This window comes from Ursus maritimus, unplaced genomic scaffold (assembly GCF_017311325.1).
Source record: "Ursus maritimus isolate PB19 unplaced genomic scaffold, ASM1731132v1 scaffold_19, whole genome shotgun sequence".
Lineage (NCBI taxonomy): Eukaryota > Metazoa > Chordata > Mammalia > Carnivora > Ursidae > Ursus > Ursus maritimus.
Genome location: NW_024424341.1, coordinates 51,517,551 through 51,541,591, shown reverse-complemented (window position 1 = coordinate 51,541,591; position 24,041 = coordinate 51,517,551). Strand labels below are relative to the sequence as shown.

Here is a 24,041-nt window from a genome sequence, read left to right as displayed (position 1 = left end):
CCCGTCTCCTTTCACTGCGCTGGGGGGTGGGGCGGGGGGCGGGGAGGAGCTCTCAGCCAGCCTCCAGGTGCAGATGGCCAGCCCCCTCCCATCCTCTGGTCTGAAAGCCCCAACCCAGCCTAGGCCATCTGTTGCCGGGAACCTCCTTCTACCCTTTCCCTCCCACCCGCCCCCCTTCCCGCCCCTCCCGCACGTGCTGACCACCTGCTCGAAAGGCTGTGGCAGCTGAGCAGGCCTGCCCCCCCCCCCCAGCCTCCCCGCTCCCTCCCCTCAGCTCCCGGCAACCTCGCCTTTGCTAATGGGCCGTAATGCCCCTGCCAGCTGCTTTGCCAAACCCACAGGACTGAGCGGGAGCGGGGGTGCAGTGGTGACCGGAACCGCGCCCTGGTCCCAACCCGGCGCCCCCGCCCCCAAAGCCGAACCGCTCGCGCACTAGGACGCCGGGGTCTCTTCATTCCCCCTCCCCTTCCTTGCAAAAAGTGCCTCGTCACCGCTTCTGCCCGCCCCCGCTGGGCTGGGAGAACCGTGGGGTTAGCTAGAAGATTTGGGTATGTGGGGCGGCAGAGAGATTCCCGAAGCAACTCTTTTACGGACGTGGAACAGAAGGGGACCTGAGGTCAAGAGTCAGAGGGGAAGAGAGCCCACGCCTGGACGGGCCTGGGGGAAGGTCTCTGCGAGGCTCACATGCTGGCTCAGCCAAGGACTGGCCAATGGGCGTGGCGGGGCGGTGGCCGCACCAGAGAAGGCGGGGTCATATCTGCGTATAGGCGTGGCCTGCAGGCCAGGGGGTGGGGCTTGAGCCGGCCAGGCGCCGGGCTGGGGCGGGGTTTTCTTGCATATCCCGCAGGCGGCGGGCCAATGGGCGGGGCTGGGGCGGGGAGCCGAGGCAGGAGGGGCGCTCCCCCGCCCCCGGAACGGAATCCTCCGGGGAGCGGAGCAGGCTCGCGCGCGTGCATCCCGCACCATCCCCCGGCCCCCGGCCCCGGCCCGCGTCAGACCGAGCTGCCGCCGCCGCCGCCACAGCAGCAGCAGCGCTCGGGGATCCGGGCCCAGACGGGGCCGCGGGAGGCGGGGGCGCCCGGGCCCTGGATGTCCCGCAGCGCGGCGGCTAGCGTGAGAAGGGCGGGAGAGGGGGACTCGGGTGGGGGGCGGCGCCGCTGCTGATGTGGCGGAGGGTGGGAGGCGGCTGCGGCGCCCGGATGGAGAGAGGGTGCCAAGGCTGGGGAGGGTGGGCCTGGGTGGGGGTCCTGAATAGGCCCCCTCTCAGCCGAAGCTTGAGAGACAGGGGTCCGGGGCACAGGCCTTCTCTTGCCAAGGCCCTGGAGATAAGGATCTTGGACATAGACCTGTCCCTCAGAAAAAATCAAGGGCAGGGGGACAGATTCTAGGTACAACTCCTTGGGCAAGATTTTGGGGATGGGGTCCAGGACACAACCCCCACATCAAGCAAGGGCCTCCAGGAGGCCATTCCGGAGCAGACGCAATCCCTACCCCTCCCTGCCTGAGGTGGTCTGTGAGCACAACCCTCTAGCCAAGGTCTTGAAGATGGGGGTCCCTGGGCACAGCTTCCCCACCAAGCCAAGGCCTGAGGGAGATTCCAGGCACAGTCTGTACCCAGGCCTCAGAGACGTCCTGAGCACAGCATCCCCCCCAATCCTTGGGCGGTGTCCCAGGAATAGCCCCTTCTCAAAACAAGGTCCCTGTGCCTGGGACTCCACCACCCACCCAGCCTGAATAAAATAGGGAAATTTCAGGCAACCCCCAAAGGCTTGGTCAAGGGTCCCTGGGGCTGCCCAGCTGCCTGGGAGTGGCCCCACCCACAGACAATGCGCTGCCTCCCTCTCCTGGGTATGGCCCCCAGGCTCCAAGATTCAGGCTGGGGGTGGGGGGCGGCTCCCCAGGGACCGAGTGCAGCCCTGTCTGTCTGCAGCGTCTGCGGGTGCCGGAGGCTTTGTGTGTGGTACCTGGGGGGAAGGGGGAAGCAAGCGATAGGGAGGTGGCTAAGAGTGTGACCTGGTGTTTGTGTGACTGTGGCTGTGTGTGCGCGCATGTGTGCTGGAGCTGGTGACTCTGAGGAATCCTGTGCGTGTGTCTGTGTTTTGTGCTGGTGGTTGTGTCTAGTAATGTATGCGATGGGGTCTGCATATGACCCTGGCATTTGCGTGGCTCTATGTGTGTGTGACAGCTGCTCCTTGTCCAGAACCCTGTACTTTGTAGTCTGTGTTTGAGTGTGTGTGTGCATGGTTGTGACTGTGTGGTTGTGTCTGTGATTACATCTTTTGTGACCCAGGGTGTGTGCTTTGGTAACCATAACTGGGTTGTGACATGTGTGTGTTGGGTCTGGAGTTGGGCGACTGTGTGCCTGACAAGCTGTGGGTGGAGTTGGGACTGTGTACGTGGAGTTGTGTCTATGACTCTATGGCCATGTGCCATTCTCCCAATGACTTGTGAATGTTTGTGGTTGTGCCTATAACTGATTATATATGTGGGTCACACATATGTCTATGTGACACATAACTGTCCCTGCAACTCGGGGTATGTGACTGCCGTTGTAAATGAAGACACATCGTGCCCGGTTGAGGGTTGGCCCTGTGAGCGGTTGTGTGTTCATGGCCACATCTATGTGTGTGACCAGGATTGTATAAGTGTCCCCGTCTAGCTCTTTGTGTTGATACTCAGTGTGCGCGTTTATTGTGTCTGCGTGTGATTTGGGTGAAAGATTGGAGTAGGGGTCTGAACCCCTGACTGATTATTAATAGAGGGCTATTTCATCGTGTGTGACTCAAGCTCTAGTTGTGTCTGTGGTGACACCAGGTAACGGTGTTTGTGTGTTGGGGGGGTAATAGGTGATTGTGGCTTCTAGATTTGTGTGCGACCTGCTTGTCTGCGACCGTGGGTGATTATATGTACTTATGTCTGTGTTGTGGCCCGTGAGAGTGCACGTGTCTATAGCCGTGTGGCTGCCTGGTGTGCATGTGTCCCTGTGTGCGTGCTGGACTGCATGGGTTTCCATCTGTGTGATTTGGTGACCGGGTGACTCTCCTGACTGCGTACATGGCTCTGTCATGAACCGTGTCTTCTGTGGAGACACAGCCATAAGCGCCATGTCCGGGTCACCGCATTTCTGAGTACTGTCTCTTCATCCCTGTGTGCTTATGACGTGTGCAATAGAAAATTGTGTGCCGACGTCTCTCTGTGTGAGATACTGTGTGTCTGTCCACCCAGGGCTGTGACTCTGTGTGGCCACAGGCTTCTCCCTGTGACCTGTGTGTTTGCATGAGGAGAGGCCGTGTGTCTGTGATGGGGTGACAGGGTGCAGCTGGGGATGGGACACTGGGGGACTGTTTCATGGCCAGGGTGTATGGCGGGTAAAGATGCTGTGTCCATTTCTGAAATGTGTGTGGCTGGGACTCTGAGCCAGCAACTGTCTGGCTGTACCTGAGCATGGCTATCCCGAGGGACAGTTGTCTCTGGGTGGTCCTATGCATGTCTTCAGTGTGCATGCCTGTTCCTCTATCACGCACAGGCCATGGCTGTCCCTGTCTCTGGGTGTGATTGGTTGGGCAAGACTCTCCATGTAAGTGTGGCTGATTACTGTGACCACACATGTGTCCCTGTGACTGGGTGTGTGTGACCGTGACAGCACGTGACCCAAACAGCGTGTCGGTGTGGCTGCTACAGTTGGGGGCTGAGAATCCGTGTGCCGCTGTGTGCCTGGAGGTGATGGGGCACCTGTGGCTGTGGCCGCGTGTGGCGGTGTGGGACCGAACATGTGGCGGTGTATCTGCCTGCACCCATGACCAGATGTCATCGCGCAGCAGTGGAGCGCATGTGACAGGTGTGTGTGGCTGGGAGCATGTCTGTGTGTGACTCTGTGCTAATGGGCAACCTCTCACCAGGGAGGTGACATGCTTGGTGTGACTCTAGGTGCTGTGACACGAGTATGTCGGGTGGGGGCCTGAGAAGATGTCATTGGGAGTGAGTGCTGCTCCAGTGGGTGTCCCCGGGCCTGGCTCTCCATGTGGCTGAGAGAATAAGAAGTGACCAAACATCCAGGAGCCGATGTGACCAGATGTTCGTGGCAGGGCCTGGGCAGGCTGGGACTTGATATTTGCAGGGACAAATGTCCGTGTCTGTGAACACAGATATGTGACCAGACGTTATAGTGGCTGCAGCTGTTTATGTGTGTCTGTGTGATCTGGTGTGTGCAGCTGGTGGTGGTGTCTGTGTGTAGCCACACGTGCAGAGCTGTGCCCAGGTGCCGGGGACCGCTGCAGACCTGAGCTGCATGCATGCATGTGACTGTATGTTTATGTGTAGCCTGGACATGCGTCTAGAGGTCAAGGCCACTCCCTCCTCACACCATCCCCTTGGGTACTGAGGGCCTCCTGAGGCCAGGACATCCCCAACATGTGCCCCCTGGAAACACACCTACTCATTCCTGGGTCCTTGCTACCAGGTGGCTGGTCTCCCTAGTAACAGTTGCTATGACAACTGGGGCTCTCATCAAGGAGCCTGAGATGGGGGGGTTGGCTGTTGTCCAAAGAGGGGGCAAGGTAGGGGACTGAGCCCCAACCCAAGCCAGTTTCTCACCTTCTCCTCCCTTCTTTGGGCAGGGCGGACCCAGGAGGCCTGAGCAGCATCTGCCCCCAGCCCCCTGTGGGGCCCCGGGGCCCCCCGAAACCTCCAGGACGGAGCCAGGTGAGTGACCAGCTGGGGCCAGGGCAAGGGCTGAGTGAGTGCATGGGTCTGCCTTGCACGACCGGAGGAACGGTCCCTGCGCTCACACGGGCTTAATCACACTCATGAGGGCACACCCTCGAATGTCTTCCCTGCACACTCAGTAACCATCAAACCCTCACAAATAACACGCATGAACACACTCTCACAGACAACAACCTCCTGCTCTCACACATCTACCCAGATACTTGGTTGCATAGACACGCTTTCAGAACAACACTCATGAACCCACACTCCCTACAACAGCCACACGCTCTGACACACGCACATCCTCCCAAACAAAAGCCACAGACACACGGCCTCACCACCAACAGCGGCACTCTTGGCCAGAGACACGGGCTCTTGGATGACTCTCGGTCACACACTGTCGTAGGCGACAGCCATCGAAGACAGTAGCCACACCCTCACACAGACACGCAGCTTCAAAGACAATGGTCAGGGACACACCGTTCTGAAGACAACTGCTTGGTGCTCAGACATCTCCTCGCGGGCAGCGTTCCCTGACACACATTCCACAACCACCCTCGCACTTAGATACCCTTCAGCAGCAAGCTTCGGGGACCTTCACTTACAGACCCCTCACAGACAGCATTCCCAGACACACACTTTCACAGACAACCATTCTCAGATCCGTGTCCTTCTGTACATAGTCTTCAGAAGTACACACACTCACAGACCATCCCTGCGTGCTCAGATCTAGACACCATCAGGAATACACCAGCTGCACACTTGCACACACACACACACACACACACACACACACACACAGGGTCCCCGTCTGCTAGTGGTGCTCTATCCTGGTTGGCCCCTCATGCTCCTCCTGGGACTGTCAGGGTGGCTTATCAGTCAGTGAAGACTGTCTTAGTCAATGAAGACTGTCCCCACCTCCACTGTGGCCACCTCCACTCCTCCTCCTTTGTCTGACAGTCACAGGTGCACACCGCTCCTGGGGCTCCTGCCTTCGACTAGACACAGTTGACAGAGGGGCGGATCTCAGAGGCACAGAGACGAGCCCCCAGCCCCCACACATTCTGGCTTGGGTTCTGGACCTCAATCCTTGGACTTTCTGAGTCCCCCCCCCGCATAGAACGCATGCAACTCCCAACTCTTGTGCTCTCCGACCATCTCTTCCCCTGACCTCCTACCCCTAAAACCCCTGGACTCACGACCCGTGGCCCCTATGCCTTCTAACCCATTAGTTTGGATCCTCATACCTCTTGACTGTCACCTCCCTCATCTCCAGACAGCTAAAAGCTGTGATTCATGACCCCTCCCATCCTTGACCTCCATGCACCTAGCCCCAAGTTTTTCTTCTGAAGCCTCACTGCTGACTCTGACCCTCCCTTCCCTGCCTTCCCGGTGTCCCCTGACTGCTGCTGATGCATGTGCCCTGAATGCCATGTCCTCTGACCCAGTGACTCCCCCTAACCCTGTAACCCAAATCCCATGCTATCTGACCCCATGTTTCCTGAGCACTGTATCCATCTCCCTGGAGCCCATGCCTCCAGCCCCCACCCTTGACCCGTGCGCCCCTGTCCTGTGTCACCAGAAGGGGCGGGCACCATGAATAAGTTACGGCAGAGCCTGCGGCGGCGGAAACCAGCCTACGTGCCCGAGGCATCACGCCCCCACCAGTGGCAAGCAGACGAGGACGCGGTGCGCAAGGGCACGTGCAGCTTCCCGGTCAGGGTGAGTGGGCGGGGCCGTGGGCGGGGCGCTGGTAGAGGTCAGGGTGAGTGGGCGGGGCCGTGGGCGGGGCGAAGGCGGGGCCGTGGGCGGGGCGCTGGTAGAGGCTGTGAGCTTACTTAAGGTTAGAGGGGGCATTCCCAAAGAGCTGTGGAGCCTGCTGGAGCAGAACCCCACGGCCTGGGCCCTTCAAACGCGGGATCAAACCCCAGCCCACATTCTCTTGTACCAGGAGTGTATTACCCGGGGGGTCCGGGGGGGGGTCGGGGGGCGGTACGGGACCTTCTTCCTGGAGTCACCCTATTCTGCTGGAGTTCACAATTTCCAAAATGCCCTGGACGACACTTTACAACACATACTGCACTTCGTGAGGGAGACAGCAGGATTCAGGTTCAAATCCCAACTCAGTCCCGGCCTGGCTGGGTGACCACAGCCGATGGTCACAACCCCTCCGTTTTATTTTCCCTTACCGCAGAAGGAGACAGAGTGTGAGGGTTCCATTTGGAGGTGTGGGAAACGCTGGTGGGGTTGAGGAAGGGAAGGCAGCCAGTAAAGGGCGTTTCACTAACCAACAGCTGTGGGCACCCAAGCTTGATGCCCCTGGGACGAATGCTGGGAAATAGAGCCATCCCAGCCATGGGGTGAGGGAGCTGGGGTACCCCAGCTCCCATCGGGTCATCAGTGGGCCAGTCCTGGAGCCCCGAGATGCATACACTGGCGACCAGAAGGAAGAGGGTGACGCGTTAAGGCCCAGGAAGAGAGGCAAGATGGGAATCAGAACTACCCACCTGCTTCAGTGTCCCCATCTGCGTGTCTGGGATGGGAAGAGAGGACCCACCTAACAGAGTGGATTAATATGTATGATGGGCGAGGGACCTTGCGTGACATGTCGCAGCTGCTCAGGGGACACTGGGAAGGTATTGGTTACTGTGCTGATGTCCTGTCCTCCCGTCTCCTCCCCGCCAAGTACCTGGGCCATGTGGAGGTGGAGGAGTCCCGGGGGATGCATGTGTGTGAAGATGCCGTGAAGAAGCTGAAGGCGGTGAGTGAGGGGTGGAGCCGGGAGGGGGCCAGCTCAGACCCCGAGAGGCAGCCCTGACCAGGCCCTTTATCCTCCTCCCCTGCCCCAGATGGGCCGCAAGTCCGTGAAGTCTGTCCTTTGGGTGTCAGCCGACGGGCTCCGAGTGGTGGATGACAAGACCAAGGTAGGAGGCCTATGGGGGTGGGAGGGGGCATCAGTGGGCCCCTCGCCTCCCCCAGCTTGAACCGCAGCTTAGGACGCCTTCCCACCCACCTCCAGGATGTCCCTCCCTCCGGGGCCTTCTAGACCATGTGCTCCCGCAACATCTTGGCACACCTCATAGTCATAACTCAGACCTGAGTCCTGCAGTTATTATGGGGGGCACAGGTAGGGGGTGCGAGCACAGGCTGAGGAGCACCCACGTATCTGCTGGGTGGCCCAGAGTATGAGATTTAACCCTTCTGTGCCTCAGTGGCCTCATCTGTGGAATGTGCCCCTAAATGAGAAGGTAGGTGCGCGCAGTGTAAAACAGTGCGTGGTGCAGCGCAGTGCTCAGATCAGTGGGCGGATTTTAGCTGTTCTTTGTTTATTGTCAGTGTCCCGGCCAGAGGGGAGCATCACACGGCCCAGAGCTGAGTATCTAGTTGCTCACCGTTGATTTCCCTCCCCAGAGACTGCCCAAGGAGGCCACAGCACATGACAAGAGTTAGGTTAACAACTAAACGGGATTGACACCTTTGTACAGGCAGTTCCCTCGCCCCAAAAGACTGTTCCCTGCCTTTTTGCCTAGTGAATACCTCCTCGAGAAAGCTCTGCCCATCTCCTCACATGTCGAATCAGGCACCTCTTCGTGGTTCCCGTGGGTCCCTGTGCCTCCCCCATCCCGGCCCTGACCCCTCACCTGTGTCTCTCTCTGGTAATGGGCCTGAGTCCCACGCTAACCCATGCGAGCAGGGCCCTTCTCCGTTTCAATGAGTGCGGGGTCCCCACCCGGTTCAGGACAGGACAGAGAGCAGACGCTAAGGGAGTGCTGAATGAATACATGAAAGAGTTCAAGTTCCTCCCCTGGTTTCCCTGGCCACCTTCCAGGACCTGCTGGTAGACCAGACCATCGAAAAGGTCTCCTTTTGTGCCCCTGACCGCAACCTGGACAAGGCTTTCTCCTACATCTGCCGGGATGGGACCACCCGCCGCTGGATCTGCCACTGTTTCCTGGCGCTCAAGGACTCTGTGAGTATCACCGAAGTCGGGAGGAAGCGGGCTGACTCGTCTCACCTACGGAGTCGGGCCGGCCACTCACCTCTCCTCTCTGTGCCCCATGTCCTCACAGCTCCTAACTTAGAGGACTACGGGGAGGCTGGCGGGGGTTGATACAAAGTATTTGGAATGACAGCTGGCACATCAGAAGCGCTCAGGAAAACATTAATTACCATCGTCCTCATTATCCATAGTTCTGCATGTTTCTCTTATTTTTCTTTTTTATGAGGGGCGTATGCGTATAGTAACATGCGCAGGTGGTCTGGGCACAGCTCCATAAACTCTTGCTTACGTCACAACCCCAGCTAGGTCAAGTGGTAGAGTTTCCTGCCCCCAGCCGCTCCCTCGGGCCCTTCTCAATGATACCCCCAGGGTGCCCACACTTCTTTCAGCCTCGGTTCACGGTGTCTGCAGTTCTTTCCATTTGGGGCATCAAGGTCCCCTCTGAGAATCTGATGGAAGCCACAAATGGACTGTCTTCTCAGAAATATTCTCATAGTTAGGATTCTGATTCTGGGACAGAAAACCCCCAGCTGCCAGTCATTTCAGTGAGATGGAAGTTTGTTCCTGGTTCATGTGAAAGACATCCAGAGGCAAGAAGTGCAGGACTGGTGTGGCTCCTCTGTTCTCATCAAGGGCTGAGGCTCCTTTATCTTGTCATGGCACTGGAGTGTGGCCTCCACTCCATGATCCAAAATGGGTGCACATGCTCCAGTCTTCGCATCTTCATTCCAGCTACATAAAGGAGGGAGGCATGAAGAGGGCCACGTAACAAGTACATCCCATTGGCTAGAATGTAGTCATGTGGACATCCCTTGCTGCAAAAGATGGTGGAAAATATCATCTTTATTCTGTCCTATCCCCTGGACCCTGACCTCAGACCTCACCCAACTTGGTAGGAAAGCACAGCCTCAGCTCCCTGCATTAGCTAATGTTTTATGGCGGCTGGCAGCAGAAACCAATCTGGCTAACTTAACTCCAAAATGTTATAATAGGGGGGATCTCACAAAATCGAAGGGCAATCAAGAGCATTAAGCCTCAGAAAGGTCAGGAAGCAGGGCAGCCTGGGACACCACGTAGGGGACAGTTCCCTCCACTGCACTGCTGCAGAGAGGAGTCCAGCCTCCAGTGTCCTGGGTTAAAATTCTGACAAGAGGGCATGGGATTGGCCTGGCGTGGGTCAGGACCCCTTGGTCGGGGGAACGTGGAGCACGCAGACTGACTTATCCAACATGGAAGCGCAGCTCCCCAAAGGGAATTTGGGGTGCCGTTATCAAAAGCAAGGGGAATGGATACTGGGCAAGTAAAACAACATGTATCCCTCTCAGATTGTCACGGGATTCCTTCGTATTTCAGAAACCCCCACCCCAAGAGCTCCAAACTCCCCAAACTGGTCAGTATTGCCAACTTTCTCACTCATACACACAATCTCAGACCTCAAACCGGGGGTGGAAAACCAATGTGAGAGTATGAGGATGGATTGGTCAGTACTGGTGAGCGCCTGCCTGGGGCTAGCATGGAACTGTCAGAAACCCAGAGCCCCGAGTGACTGCGTCATCCCTGAGCATAGCAAGCTAAGTTGTATCAGCTATCTGTTGCTGCGTAACAAATTGCTCCAACGTTTCGTGGTTTAAAATGACAGTCATTTAATATCTCTCGGGGTCTGTAGGTCAGGAATTTGGACGAGGCTCAGCTGGGTGGGGCTGGCTCCAGGGTCTCTTACGCCGTTACAATCCAATGGTGTCCAGAGCTGTCACTGCAGGAGCGCGGCCAGACAGCCTGACTCGTCATGTATCTCAGGACATCTCCACAAGGTCTCTCCAGCAGGGGGCTTCAGGAGAGCTGGACTTCTTACGTGGTGGCACGGAGCTCCAAAATTAGTTGAGAGAGAGAGAGACAGAGAGCTCGCACCAAGAGGAAGTTGTGTCACCTGCTTGGTCTCGGTCTTGGAAACCACACAGCCTTGTGTCTGTGGAATTCTGCTTGTCCGGGCAGTTGCAGAGGTCTTCCCAGGCTAAGGGGAGAGAACACAGACTCCACCTCTGATAGGGGAGTGGCGAAATTCTGGAAGAGCCGGCAGTGGTTGTGGCTATTTTTGGAAAACACGTGGCCACGTGGTTATTGTGGATTCAGTGTCACACCACCTGGCTGTGGGGCACGAGGCCCGAGTGACTTTCCTCTCGGGGACTCAGTCTCCTCCGCTGTGAAATGGGGATGTTAGCAGTGGCTGCTCACAGGTGTGTTGGGGAAGCATTCATTAGGATCACACCCAGAAAGTTCTACACAGAGTCCCATAACACATGTTCAGTCACTAGGAACGGTTGCTATCATTTGAAAAGTACTTGGGGGGCGCTTGGGTGTCTCAGTCGTTAAGCGTCTGCCTTCGGCTCAGGGAGTGATTCCAGGGTCCTGGGTTTGAGCCCTGCGTCGGGCTCCCTGCTCCACTGGAAGCCTGCTTCTTTCTCTCCCACTGCCCCTGCTTATGTTCCCTCTCTCACTGGCTGTCTCTCTCTCCGTCCAGTAAATAAATAAAATCTTAAAAAAAAAAAAAAAGAAAAGAAAAGAAAAGTACTTGGGGGTGAGAATCAAAGCAAGAAGAGAGCAGGCCATCTCCCCTGGGTAAAGAGCGTGACCTTCTCTGCGTTCCCTTCCACTTCTGAGCCTCGGGTTTGAAGCATTAAGCGGTAAACTCCCAGGATTCCCCAAGTGTACCTTTATTTTTTGAGGTGCAATTCACGCAAAATTCATCATATGAAAGCGTACGCTGCAGTGGCATTTAGTTTGCTCTCAACCTTGTTCGTTCACCACCTCTCTCTAGTTGCCAGTATTCTCATCGCTCCTAAAAGGGACCTTAGGCCCATTAAGCCGTCACTCCCTGTGCCCCACACCCTCCTCCCCGCCAAGCCTGGCAACCGCTAGTCGGCTTCCTGTCTCTGTGGCCTTACCTCTTGTAGACAGGTCACGCAAACGGAATCATAGGGTATGTGGTCTTTTGCCACTGGCTGTTTTCACGTAGCACCATGTTTTCAAGGTTCATCCTTGTTGTAGCTTGTATCAGTACTTTTTTTTTAATGGCTGAATAATATTCCATTGTATGGATATATTACATGTCATTTATCTTCTCATCCACTGATGGACATTCAGGTCCTTTCTACCTTTTGGATATTGTGAATAGTGCTGCTATGGACATTGGTGTGCAAGTATTTGTTTGAATACTGGCTTTTAATACTTTGGGGTCTATACCTAGAAACCGGGTTGCTAGATCATATAGTAAATTTATGTTTAAATGTTTGAGGAATTGCCAAATTGTTTTCCACAGAGGCTGCACCGTTTTACATTCCCACTAGCAAAGTACAGGGTTCCAATTTCTCTACATCCTGGCCAGCACTTAATACTTTCCTTTTTTTTTTTTTTTTTTTTAATTATAGCCACCCTTGTAGGTATGGAGTGGTATCTCAGTGTGGTTTTGAATTGCATTTCCCTACTGACTAATGATGTTGAGACTCTTCTTATGTGTTTGTTGGCCATTTGTATAGCTTTGGAGAAATGTCTATTCAAATCCTCTACCCATTTTTTTTTTAATTGGGTTGTTTGTCTTTTTATTGTTGGGTTGTAAGAGCTTTTTATATATTCTGGACACTAGATACTTATCAGTCATATGATTTGCAAAACTTTCACTCCACTCTCTGGGTTGTCTTTTCACTTTCTTGGTAATGTCCTTCGATGTACAAATGTTTTTAATTTTGATGAAGTTCAATTTATCTATGTGCATTTGATGTGATATCTAAGAATCCATTGCCAAATCTAAGGTCATGAACACTCTGTGTTCTATTCTAAGAGTTTTATAGTTTTACCTCTTACCTTTAGGCCTTTGGTCCATTTTGAGTTAATTTTTGTAAATGGTGTGAAGTAGGGGTCCAACTTTATTTTTTCCATGTGGATATCCAGTTGTCCCAGCACCATATGTTAATTGGACTGTTCTTTCTCCATTGAAGTCATGGTACCCTTACGGAAAATCAATTGACCATAGATGTGTAGGTCAATATCTGGCTCTCAATTCTTTTTTTTTTTTTAAAGATTTTATTTATTTATTTGACAGAGAGAGACAGCCAGTGAGAGAGGGAACACAAGCAGGGGGAGTGGGAGAGGAAGAAGCAGGCTCCTAGCGGAGAAGCCTGATCTGGGGCTCGATCCCAGAACGCTGGCATCACGCCCTGAGCCGAAGGCCGACGCTTAACGACTGCGCCACCCAGGCGCCCCCTGGCTCTCAATTCTATTTCATTGATCTATATGTTATCCTTATGGCTGTGTCACATTATTTTGATTACTGTAGCTTTGGAGTACTATTTTAAATCAGAAAGTGTGTGTTCTTTTATTCTGTTCTTTTCCAAAATTACTTTGGCTCTTCTGGTCCTTTGCAATTTCCAATTTTAGGGTCAGCTTTTCTATTTCTGCAAGAATCTATTGGGATTCTGATGGGGATTGCATTGAATCTATAGACCACTTTGGAAATACTGCTATTGTTAACAATATTCAGTCTCCCAATCCATGAGCATGGGATGTATTTCCATTTATTTAGGTCTTCTTTAATTTCTTTCAGCAGTGTTTGGTAGTTTTCAGCATGCATGTCTTTCACTTCCTTGGCTTAATTTATTCCCAGCCATTTTATTATTTTACTTTATTTTATTTTATTTTATTTTATTTAAGAGAGAGCACGTGTGCACATGAGTGGGGGGCGGTGGGGACAGTGTGGTCAAAGGAGAGGGAGAGAACCTTTTTTTTTTTTAAGATTGTATTTATTCATTTGAGAGAGAGAGAGAACATGAGCAGGGAAGAGAGGCAGAGGCAGAGGGAGAAGCAGACTCCCTGCTGAGCTGGGAGCCCAACGTGGGGCTTGATCCCAGGATCCCAGGATCATGACCTGAGCTGAAGGTAGACACTTAACCATCTGAGCCACCCAGGTGCCCTGGGAGAGAGAGAATCTTAAGTAGGCTCCACACCCAGCACAGAGCATGACAGGGGGCTTGATCTCACAACTCTGAGATTGTGATCTGAGCCAAAATCAAGAGTCAGATGCTTAGCTGACTGAGCCACACAGGCGCCCCATTTTATTATTTTAGATGTTATTGTAAATGGGATTGTTGTAACTTCATTTTTGGATTGTTCGCTGTTAGTGTTGGTAGGTATAACTGATTTTTGTGTGTTGATCTTGTATCCTGCAACTTTGCCAAATTTATTTATTACCACTAATAGTTCCTTTGTGGATTCTCTCTGATTTTCTATATATAATATTATGTCATTTGTAAGTAGAGAAGATGTTACTTCTCTCTTTCCAATTTGGATGCCTTTATTTTTTTCTCTTGTCTAATCACTCTAGCTAGAACTTCCGGTACAGCGTTGAATAGAAGTGATGAAAATGGGCATTCTTGTCTTGTTCCTGTTCTTAGGGAAAAGCTTTCACTCTCTCACCATTGAGTATGATGTTAGCTGTGACTTTTTATCAGGTTGAGGAAGTTCCTTTCTATTCCAAGTTTGTTGAACTTTTTTTTTTATCATGAAAGGGGGCTGGATTTATCAAATACTTTTTTGGCGTTCATGGAGATTATCATGTGGCTTTTTTCCGTCTTTCTGTTAATGTGGTGTATTACACGGATTGATTTTCATAAGTTGAACCAACCTTGCATTCCTGGGATAAATCTCACTTAATCATGGTGCATAACCCTTGTCCTGTGCTGGTGAGTTCAGCTTGCTAGTATTTTGTTGAGGATTTTTGTTCCCAAGTTTGTCTTAACAGGTAGCTGGGCATCTTAGTTAGGAAACAGAAGTCAGACCGATCTCATTCTCATCCTAACTCTGCCACTCGCTCCTTGTAATGGGTGTGTTGACTAAGGCTCAGCTTCTTCATCTATAAAATGGGTTCGTAAGCATATCCACCTCCTGGCATGATTGTGAGGACTCCAACAAAGGATGGACAGATTTACGGGGACACCTATGTGGTGTTTCCCTGTGCCTGGCTCTTGGGCTGGCTCCCTGTGCTGTATGCCTTGCATATATTAGTTCATAGATAAATCTGTTAAGTGAGTGCTGCGAGGGCCCCCATTTTACAGACCAGGAGGCTTGGGCACCAAGAAGTGAAGTGGATTTCTTGAGAACACACAGCTGGAAAGCAGGAAGCCAGCATCATTGTGGCCTTGGAGCCTCTCAAGGAGGCACTCAACAGGGCTGTTGTTTTCACCCCCCAGGTTTTATGACAAAATGTTTTCTAGCTCACAGGGAAGCCAAAAGACTCGTATGGTAACCAGTCACCTGTACACCCACCACCCAGATCCTGCCATTAGGTGTGTCTGTGCTTACTCTATCGCTCAGCTGTCCATCCCATTCTTGATGCATTTCAAAGTTGCAGACATCGGAAGGCTTCCCCCAGACACTTCGGCATGCATATGGTGAAGTAGAATTCGTTCGTTTCCAGCTCCTTTTCTTTTAAAGTGTTATACATGCCGTGCACAGACCCAGCTATGTTAACAACCGCATATACCTGTATCACCCGAGCCCCTATCAAGACCTAGAACATTCCTCCACCCCAGCCAACGCCTCCTGCCCCTTCTCAGCGAGTTCCCACCCCCACCTCCTAAAGAACAGCCAGGCTTCCGACTTTTTTCACCATAGATTAGTTTTGCTAGTTCTAGAACTTCATTTAAAGGGAGCCATACAGCACTGCACTCTTGTTTCTGGCTTTTTCCTTTACTCGGAGCTGTCATCTGTTTCCCTCCCGGTGCAGATACACACCGAGGCCTGGGGCAGGGGCAGGGGACTTGTCCAGGATCACCAACACCGAGCTGCTGGCATCCAGGGCTTTTGGCGTCCAGCCTGCACGGCACCGCCTGTGCAAGCCCGGCCTGACCTGTCTTCCCACAGGGCGAGAGGCTGAGCCACGCCGTGGGCTGTGCCTTTGCAGCCTGCCTGGAGCGGAAACAGCGGCGGGAGAAGGAATGCGGGGTCACGGCCGCCTTCGATGCCAGCCGCACCAGCTTCGCCCGCGAGGGCTCCTTCCGCCTGTCGGGCGGCGGGCGGCCCGCCGAGCGAGAGGCCCCTGAGAAAAAGAAAGGTGGGTGCTGCCCAGAGGACAGGGCTGGGCCCAGAGTGGGCCCCCCGGTGTGTGGGTGGGGGACTGGGGATCCAGTGTGGGGGGAGAGCGGCAGAGGCACCGGGACTCTGCAATTTACAAAGCAGAGCGCCAGCCTCAAGGTGCGGTCAGGGTTTAGAGAGCTGGCGTCTTCGGCAATGTTCTGCCGGCCACAAGCCCCGGCGGAGCTCGCCAGCGCTGCGCTATCTGCCAGCTCAGGGAGGTTCAGAGGTGGTTCAAATGGAGTATCGGGGCCGGTTAGTGGGTGGTGAAGCCAGCCTGATGGTTTGTGGCAGACAGGCACAGAAAAGAATAGAAAATATCAGGTTAGCTGAATGGAGTAAGGGTGAGTGCCCTTTAATGACACTTTTATTGCAGGATATGTATTTGCGTGTGTATGTGTTGGGGGGGGACGGGTTACCGAGTGAAAGGTTTTTCATACTCTGATGTTGCCATCAAGAAAGATATTTGGTAATCTCTACCATTCTAGGTAAGTGGCAAATACTTTATAAATTCTAAAACAGCGTGGTTTTTATTTTATTATTATTATTTTTTTTAGAGAGAGAGAGCATGAGCAGGGGTAGACAGAAGAAGAGGCAGAATCCCAAGGGGTGAGGTGTGGCTCAGTCCGCGAAGCTTCTGCGTTCAGCTTAGGTCTTAATCTCAGGGTCCTGGGATCGAGTCCTGCATTGGGCTCCCTGCTTGGTGGGGAGTCTGCTTCTTCTCCCTCTGCCCCTCCCCCTACTCGTTCTTGCCCACGATCTCTCTCTCTCTGTCTTTCAAATAAAATCTTTTTTTTTAAAGGTTTTATTTATTTGAGAGAGAGACAGAGAGAGCACAAACAGGGAGGGGAGAAGGAGAGCGAGAGGCAGGTTAGGGTATTGGCTTAGGACACAGACTGGAGTCAGCCTGCCCATTCCTAGCTTCGTGGCTTCAGCAGAGTCACTTACCATTGCTGGGCCTTGGTGTCCACATCTGTAAAACGGGGATAATGGTCATATCAACTTCACTGGGGAGTTGCGAGGATCGAATGGCTCGATACTTGCAAGGCACTTGGAACAATGCCTGATACATGCGTCATGCACTGAATACGTGTTAGTTAAATTAATCAGAAAGGGAGACAGAAGGTCTCAGAAGGGAAAACAGCGGAAGCAGCGAAGAAAGCCAGACCGGGGACAGAAAGCGAGAGAGACCCAGAAGGTCAGGTTGGAGGAGGAATCCCCGAGGGCCTCCTGGGGCAGGCGGTACTGGTGTGGTGGGGATGAGAGACATTTCAGGGCTCTGACCAGCCTGTCGTGAGGACAGGACACAGTGGGTAAGGAAGGCAGCACTGGAAGATGGTTAAGGGGACTTGGTGGGAGACGAGCGAATGCCTAGGCGGGGTCTCCAACCACCCGTCTCCCCCATGTCTCCAGCAGAGACAGCAGCTGCCCCAACTGCGGCTCCCGGCCCTGCTCAGCCCGGGCACGTGTCCCCAACACCAGCCACCACATCCCCTGGTGAGAAGGGTGAGGCAGGCACCCCAGTGGCTGCAGGCACCAGTGCGGCCGCCATCCCCCGACGCCATGCCCCCCTGGAACAGCTGGTTCGCCAGGGCTCCTTCCGTGGATTCCCGGCACTCAGCCAGAAGAACTCACCTTTCAAGCGGCAGCTGAGCCTACGGCTGAATGAGCTGCCGTCCACACTGCAGCGCCGCACTGACTTCCAGGTGAAGGGCACAGGTGAGCCTCGGGCTCGGCGGGAAGGAACAGCAGGATCAATACCATACCACCAGCCGTAGTAAGCACCAGAGAGAGAGGAGGTGGTATACACCTTGATCAATTAGCACTGTCTGCCAGGGGAAAGGAAAGAGAGGTGGAACACATCGGGGTCTATTAGCAATTAGCAGCATCTGCCACCAGCAGGGGAGAGAGAGTATAAATCATGATTGATTAGTAATGTCTACTATTGGCAAGGAATAGCAGAAGAGTGGCACAAGCCACGATCAATTAGTAATGTCTGCTGTGGTTAGGGAAATAGGAGAGGTGGCTTACATCACGATTGATTAGCAAAGTATGCCAGGGGCACGGGAGAGGAGAGAAGCTGCCTGGATGCCATTGTTTGCTCAGGTGAAGGCTGAGACTCCAAGCATTTGGCCAGTGGAGCCATGAGATCTGGCTAGGTGAAGGATACAGGCTCAGGAAGGGAGGATTGTGATGGGTTAACAATGTCTGCCTGGAGCAGGGAGAGTAGAATGATGGCATATGGCACCATCTCCCAACAGGGTCTGCCATGAGCAAGAAAAAGGAGCAAGGTGGCACACCATATGATTAATTAGTGAAGGTTGCCATGGATAAGGGAGAAAAGAGAGTAGCAGAAGTTATGTTAGCTCAAGAAGGGGCTCCCAGAATTTGGCCAGTGGAGACAGGAGGTGAATAGCACACATGAGCACGGGGTCAGGGGTCAATGAGCATAGTGATGGGTCTGCAGTGTCGCCGGTGGGCAAAAGATCAGGCAGAGGCAGCACCCATCGTTGTTGACTAGCCATGTCTTCCAGGGGCAGTGCTGAGGAAAGAGGCGACACATCATCATCGATTAGCAATGTCTGCCCTGGGTGCTGCTAGGAGGGGCAGTGGAGCTGTTCTGTGTTTCTTAGAGGGGAGATGGAATTGCAAGGACCAGTGCTCTCTCCTACCCATGAGGTCTGGCCGGGTGAGGGGGAAGGTGAGCAAAGAGACCAGTGGGGAAAAAGCATCGTGTTGGATTACTCATGTCTGCCACAGGCCAGAAAGAGGAGAGGGGTGGCATAGGTCGTGATCTAAAAGGTACATCTGTGTGGGAAAGGGGAAGAGAGGTGGCCCAGTACCGTGTTCTGCCTGAGGGAGACAGGCAAGAGGGCTGCCTTTCCTCCCAGCTGTCCGTGAAGTCATGTGGTCTGGCCCACTTTCCTGCTTCCATATGCCAACTCGGAGACACCCACCTCTTATGGCCTCGGGGATTGGTGTGGGAGGTGTCGATCTGTGTCCGGAAGGCCGGGCTGCTCCGAAAGGTGACTGCTGAGCGGATGCCATTGCTGGTTGAGCGTGACGCACACGCGCTCCCTGTCCCGCAGCGTCCCTCGGCCCTCACACTCTCATGCTTGCTGTCCCCATGCAGCCCAACATGGAGCACACCGTGGGGCTGTCACACACACTCCCTGGCTCCCCTTGATTTGGAAGCTTCATGTGCCTGGAGCCAGTGGCATGCTTGCTTGGGTGTGACTTGCCCCCAGAACTTCCAGATCCGTGGGGTCACACTCTGCCGCAGGCGCCATACACAGGAGTCACACACTCAATGTGACTCAGAAGTCACACACCCTCGGAAGTCACGGAAGCTGGTGTGACTGGAGTGAAGCACTGGTGGTTCAGTGGTAGAACTCTCGCCTCCCATTAACACACACTTGGGCACATATCCCGATAGCCCACACGATGTACACACACTCACAAACCACACACCCGGGTTCACGCACACTTGGAAGTCACATCTGCGGATTCACGCGCACTTGCAAAAACATCCGTGTGTCATACGTGGGCGGCTGGATTGGCTCACGCTTGGGAATCACAAGCAAGACGCCACGTGCCTGGATTTGGTCACACTGAGATGTCGCACCCTCCGAAAGCTGCACACCTCTTTGGACTAATAATCCAGTCGTCCCAGAATTGACCTGGAAACCACTGAGCTGCTGGGCACCCCCACGTCACACCTGCGAAGCCCCACAGCCGATTGCTTTCTGATGCTCATTGGGGCGTCCTGTAGGTTGCCTTGGAGACAACCACTTGCTGAGATATCACACCGCATTGGCATTTCTGCTGTTTTTTTGGTTTTTTGTTTTGTTTTGTTTTGTTTAAATATTCTGCATTTATGACACTTTTTTTTTTTTTTAAGATTTTATTTGAGAGAGAGAGAGAGTGAGCGCACAAGCAGGGGGAGGAGCAGAGGGAGAGGGAGAGGGAGAGGGAGGCTCCCCACGGAGCCCGATGCAGCTCGATCCTGGGACCCCAACTGAGCCCCCCAGGCGTCCCTCTGGTGTTTACTTGGATGGCACTTTGTTTATCCCAAGCCCTCGTGAGGCCGCCTTACCTGCTCCGGGCTTCCTGGCTGGCTGGCGTACGTGCGTCTCTGTCCTCATGATGGATGCTCTCGGCCAGGCCAGGTGTGGTGGCCGCTTCTCCCCCCAAAGTCGGACAGAGGATCCCCAGCCGGCACACGACAGTGTGGCCAACCTCCATCCTGGCTAGTCAGTCCTCTTGCACCAGATGTGGTTGGATGTATTTTTTAATTAATATATTTTGGTAAACATTTAAAGTATTCTGGTTTGTAGCTACACCCAGATCTGGAGGTCCTCCTGGGTTTTGGGGGTCCCTGGGACTGTCAGCCAGCACATGTCCCATGCCACTTGGCTGTTGTCTCACTCCGATGTCACCCCCACACATGGACACAGGGTTAGCCCATTTACAGCCACGGCTATGTGCTTACCGCAGAGTGGACCCGTGACCTACACACCCCACGACCCCAGGTCGTCATAGGGGGCCACCTGAGGGCACGGGGTCAAGGGCAGGGCCTGGGCCTCTTCGCTGACCTCCACCCTTCCCTGACTTCCCAGTGCCCGAGATGGAGCCTCCCGGCGCCAGTGACAATGACGGCATCAATGCTCTGTGCACGCAGATCAGCTCGTCTTTCGCCAGTGCCGGAGCCCCAGCACCCGGGCCACCGCCGGCCTCAGGAGGTAAGCCTCCCCCCCATCTCCAGCAGCCACCCCACAGTGCCCCCTGCTTGCAGCCCCCTGCGCTGTTCAGGGCTCCCTCCCAGACGCCGGGAACCTAGGAATCCCACAAGCTGAGAACCATGGATCAGCTAAGGGCTGTGAGACCATCCTAACACCATGGAATCCATTTCAAGCCTTAGATCGTCTTAGAATCCCAAGGTCATCTCAGAGCCATGGGTTCATCCTAGAACCACGGGGTCAACTTAGAACCACGGGATCAATTTCAAACCTTCCTGTCTCAGAACCATAAAATTTAGAAATCTACAGCCTTAGGATCACGGGATGTTAGAAACTGCAGATTTGGAACCATGAACCTTGGAATCACCTTAGAGCCACGAGCTTATTCTAGAACCACAGAAGCGCTCGGAACTGCAGTATACATTTAGAACTCTAGAATCTTCGAAAGCACAACCTTAAAACCATTGAACCTCACTATGTTTGAACCGTACAACTGAGAAAGGTCCACGCAATCTTAGAATCTTAGCCTCCCAAAACAGTACGTTGTCAAAATAATCAGAACTAAGGGTGCTATGAAAAATATTTAGTAACAGGTTTAGAAATAGTTTAAATATTTTTAAATATTTAAAAATATTCAGTAACAGGCACTGACCAATCAGAAGGGAAGCTGGGCTGGTGATTGTCACTCTCGTCTGTACTTTTCCATCTTCGGACCTGAGAATCCCAGAACTGTATTTTCTTAGCACTTCAGAACCATTCCGTGGTCCGGGATGGTTAAGCCGTTTGCCTCAAAGTCGACAGAGCTAATGAGGAGCAGAGCTGCATGCAAGGCGCTCAGCCCGGCTGCAGGGTCTGACCCCCAGCCTAGGGTTCTCTCAACTGTCCCCTCTCCTCTCTCTAGGGACTTCTGCCTGGGGGGAGTCCTCCATGCCCCCCGCAGCTGCCTTCCAGCCCGGGCACAAGCGGACCCCTTCGGAGGCCGAGAGGTGGCTAGAGGAGGTGTCCCAGGTGGCCAAGGCGCAGCAGCAGCAGCAGCAACAGCAGCAAGCGGCCACAGTGGCCCCCGTGGCCCCCGCCCTGCAGCCCTTCCCTGCCCCCGTCGGGCCCTTCGATGCCACGCCCGCCCAGGTGGCCGTGTTCCTGCCGCCCCCACACATGCAGCCCCCTTTTGTGCCCGCCTACCCAGGCTTGGGCTACCCGCCTGTGCCCCGGGTGCCCGTGGTGGGCATCACACCCTCACAGATGGTGGCCAACGCCTTCTGCTCGGCCACCCAGCTCCAGCCCCAGCCCGCCACCCTGCTTGGGAAAGCCGGAGCCTTCCCGCCCCCGGCCATGCCCACTGCCCCCGGGGGCCAGGCCCGCCCACGCCCCAATGGGGCATCCTGGCCCCCAGAGCCGGCACCTGCCCCGGCCCCTGAGTTGGACCCCTTTGAGGCTCAGTGGGCAGCATTAGAAGGCAAACCGGCTGTAGAGAAGCCTTCCAACCCCTTCTCGGGCGACCTGCAGAAGACCTTCGAGATTGAACTGTAGCCCAAGCCGCCCTGCCCACCCCAGCATCTCCGGGTGCCCTGCACCTGGGCGTGGAGGCCCAACCTCTCTCTAGGCCCGCTCCCTGGGGCTGTGCCCCCCCAACACCCCCTCTCGCCCCTTCTCTTGATCACCCCCCACAACCACTACAGAAGTGACATTGGATGCCTAGATTGCGACAGGATGGAATTCAGGGATGGACCCGGCCTGGCTAAGGGACCCATTTCACTGCCAGACTTAGGCTGGCAATGCCCTTACCCCCTCCACCCCCCCACCCCTGCCCCAGACACAGCGGGATGGCCACAGTCCCACCTAGTGGCCTCGGTTCAAGTGACATTTCTCAGTTTCTGTTGTTGACCTTCGACCTTCCAGTGTTGGGTGGGATGGAAAAGGGATGCCCACTTTGGGGCTCTTCTGGGCCCCACACGAGGGCCCACCCCAGTCTGGTCATCCCCTCCCATACACAGCACAAGCAAAGGGCTTCCTTCTGCCCACCTGCTGCGTTCACTGCCAATGCTGTGCTCACCCCTATCACCCCTCTCCCCCACTTCGGGGGGCCCACATCTTCCTTGGGCCAAGGTCTCATGGGGGTGGGGGCCAAGTTGGGGGCCCAGGAGGTGGGGTAGGGGGAAGGGGAAGGAGATGCTCAGTTACCTCACGTCAGTGCCCGCTGGGGAAGGGTCCGGGACGAGGGGGGGGCGCCTGGCGGGTACTTTTCTATCTTTTATTTCCAGATTTTTTTGTATCTAAACTTACAGATTTGTATTATACAAGGACAACCAATAAAGGAAGAATATAATGATGCCCCTTGGGACAGTGGGGTTTGTGTCGGGGGGATGGTGTGGTGGCAGAACCGTTCTTCCTGAATCATCTCCTAAAATGAGAGGAAGTGAAAAGGGTCTCCCTGCACCATAACCTCTGAGTCATAACATGATAGCAGGGAATGCTGACCCAGCATTTGAGAGGCGGGTATTAAAGGTGACCCAAAGTTACCCCAGTTTCTAATTCTTACAGACTTTGAACCAAGGAATTCAAACAATTACAATCTGCTTCTAATCAGTATTGAAATGTTCTTTTTGTATTTTTTAGTTCAGTATGGAAATTTTCAATAACCAGGTTTGGAATAGTAGCTCTTTGAGCTGGAAAATTCTTGTTTGGTCAATTGCATTTTCTGTAAGTTAGGCCAAAGTGTCATCTGACATGGCAACATGTTTTAAAGTCTCTCTCTTGTTTCTTGGGTCCCTTGATATCATCTACAATTTATATATTTTAAAATGGGTAACACACAAATTATATGTTTAAGTCTTCATAGCCCTTGAAAATGAGGTGACTGATTCTGTGAATCAGTATTATATTATATCCAGTATTATATCCCCAGCTGATGGACTGGGAAGTTCAGTCACCTGCCCAAGGCCGCATACCTGATCCACGGGGAAGCTGGGGTGAACCCAGCTCCTGGCCAACCTCAAGGCCAATCATTAAACCACTAGGCTGCTAGAGAATAGGCTTAAGGTCTGCCCTTAAGAGTTTCCAGCCCATCAAGCAGTTGTGGACCCTGGACTCCAGGACCTATGCCAGATGGCTCTGCCAGGGCACCTAGAGATCCCCAGGGAGGGAGCAAAGGACTCTGCTGGAAACGAGCCACGCGTTCTCATCTCCGAGCTTTGCAGACGCCATTCCCTCTGCCTACAACACCTTTCCTGACAGCACCTTTGCCGGAAGAGTGCTACTCTTTGTTCAGGCTTCTGTTCAGATATCAACTCTTCTTAGAAAGGGTGTCTGTTCCATTGCCCGCCCCTACCCCTCCAATCCTTTTAAAGTTTGGACAAATCCTTTCAAAGTTTAACCCTTTAGGCTGAGTCAGGTGCACCCTTCCCCACTTGAGCCCCCTGCTCCCTCCTTTCTGGAGCTAATTCAGTCCTAGCCCTGATCCATTCTGGGCAGTC

General features: G+C 53.9%; 1 protein-coding gene across 2 annotated transcripts; it reads left to right on the top strand.

Annotated features, from left to right (window-relative positions):
- Nucleotides 1–1,010: 1,010 nt before the first annotated feature.
- Nucleotides 1,011–22,711, top strand: NUMBL (NUMB like endocytic adaptor protein). 2 transcript variants are annotated; one of them, XM_040633996.1, is made up of 10 exons: nt 1,011–1,113; nt 4,617–4,701; nt 6,290–6,429; nt 7,394–7,468; nt 7,557–7,631; nt 8,537–8,677; nt 15,620–15,809; nt 17,246–17,548; nt 20,449–20,571; nt 21,470–22,711. In XM_040633996.1, exons 1-10 carry the CDS (start codon nt 1,090–1,092, stop codon nt 22,096–22,098), a joined length of 1,785 nt encoding a protein of 594 aa, XP_040489930.1. In that variant the 5' UTR covers nt 1,011–1,089; the 3' UTR covers nt 22,099–22,711. The 2 variants fall into 2 exon arrangements, with proteins under 2 accessions (XP_040489930.1, XP_040489929.1); XM_040633995.1 differs by having other exon boundaries at nt 17,243–17,548.
- Nucleotides 22,712–24,041: the final 1,330 nt, after the last annotated feature.

Coding starts and splice junctions, on each gene's coding strand:
- NUMBL (XM_040633995.1), top strand. CDS start 1,090: ATGTCCCGCAGCGCGGCGGCTAGC. Junction 1,114..4,616: donor CCCGCAGCGCGGCGGCTAGC/GTGAGAAGGGCG, acceptor TTCTTTGGGCAG/GGCGGACCCAGGAGGCCTGA. Junction 15,810..17,242: donor GGCCCCTGAGAAAAAGAAAG/GTGGGTGCTGCC, acceptor CCATGTCTCCAG/CAGAGACAGCAGCTGCCCCA.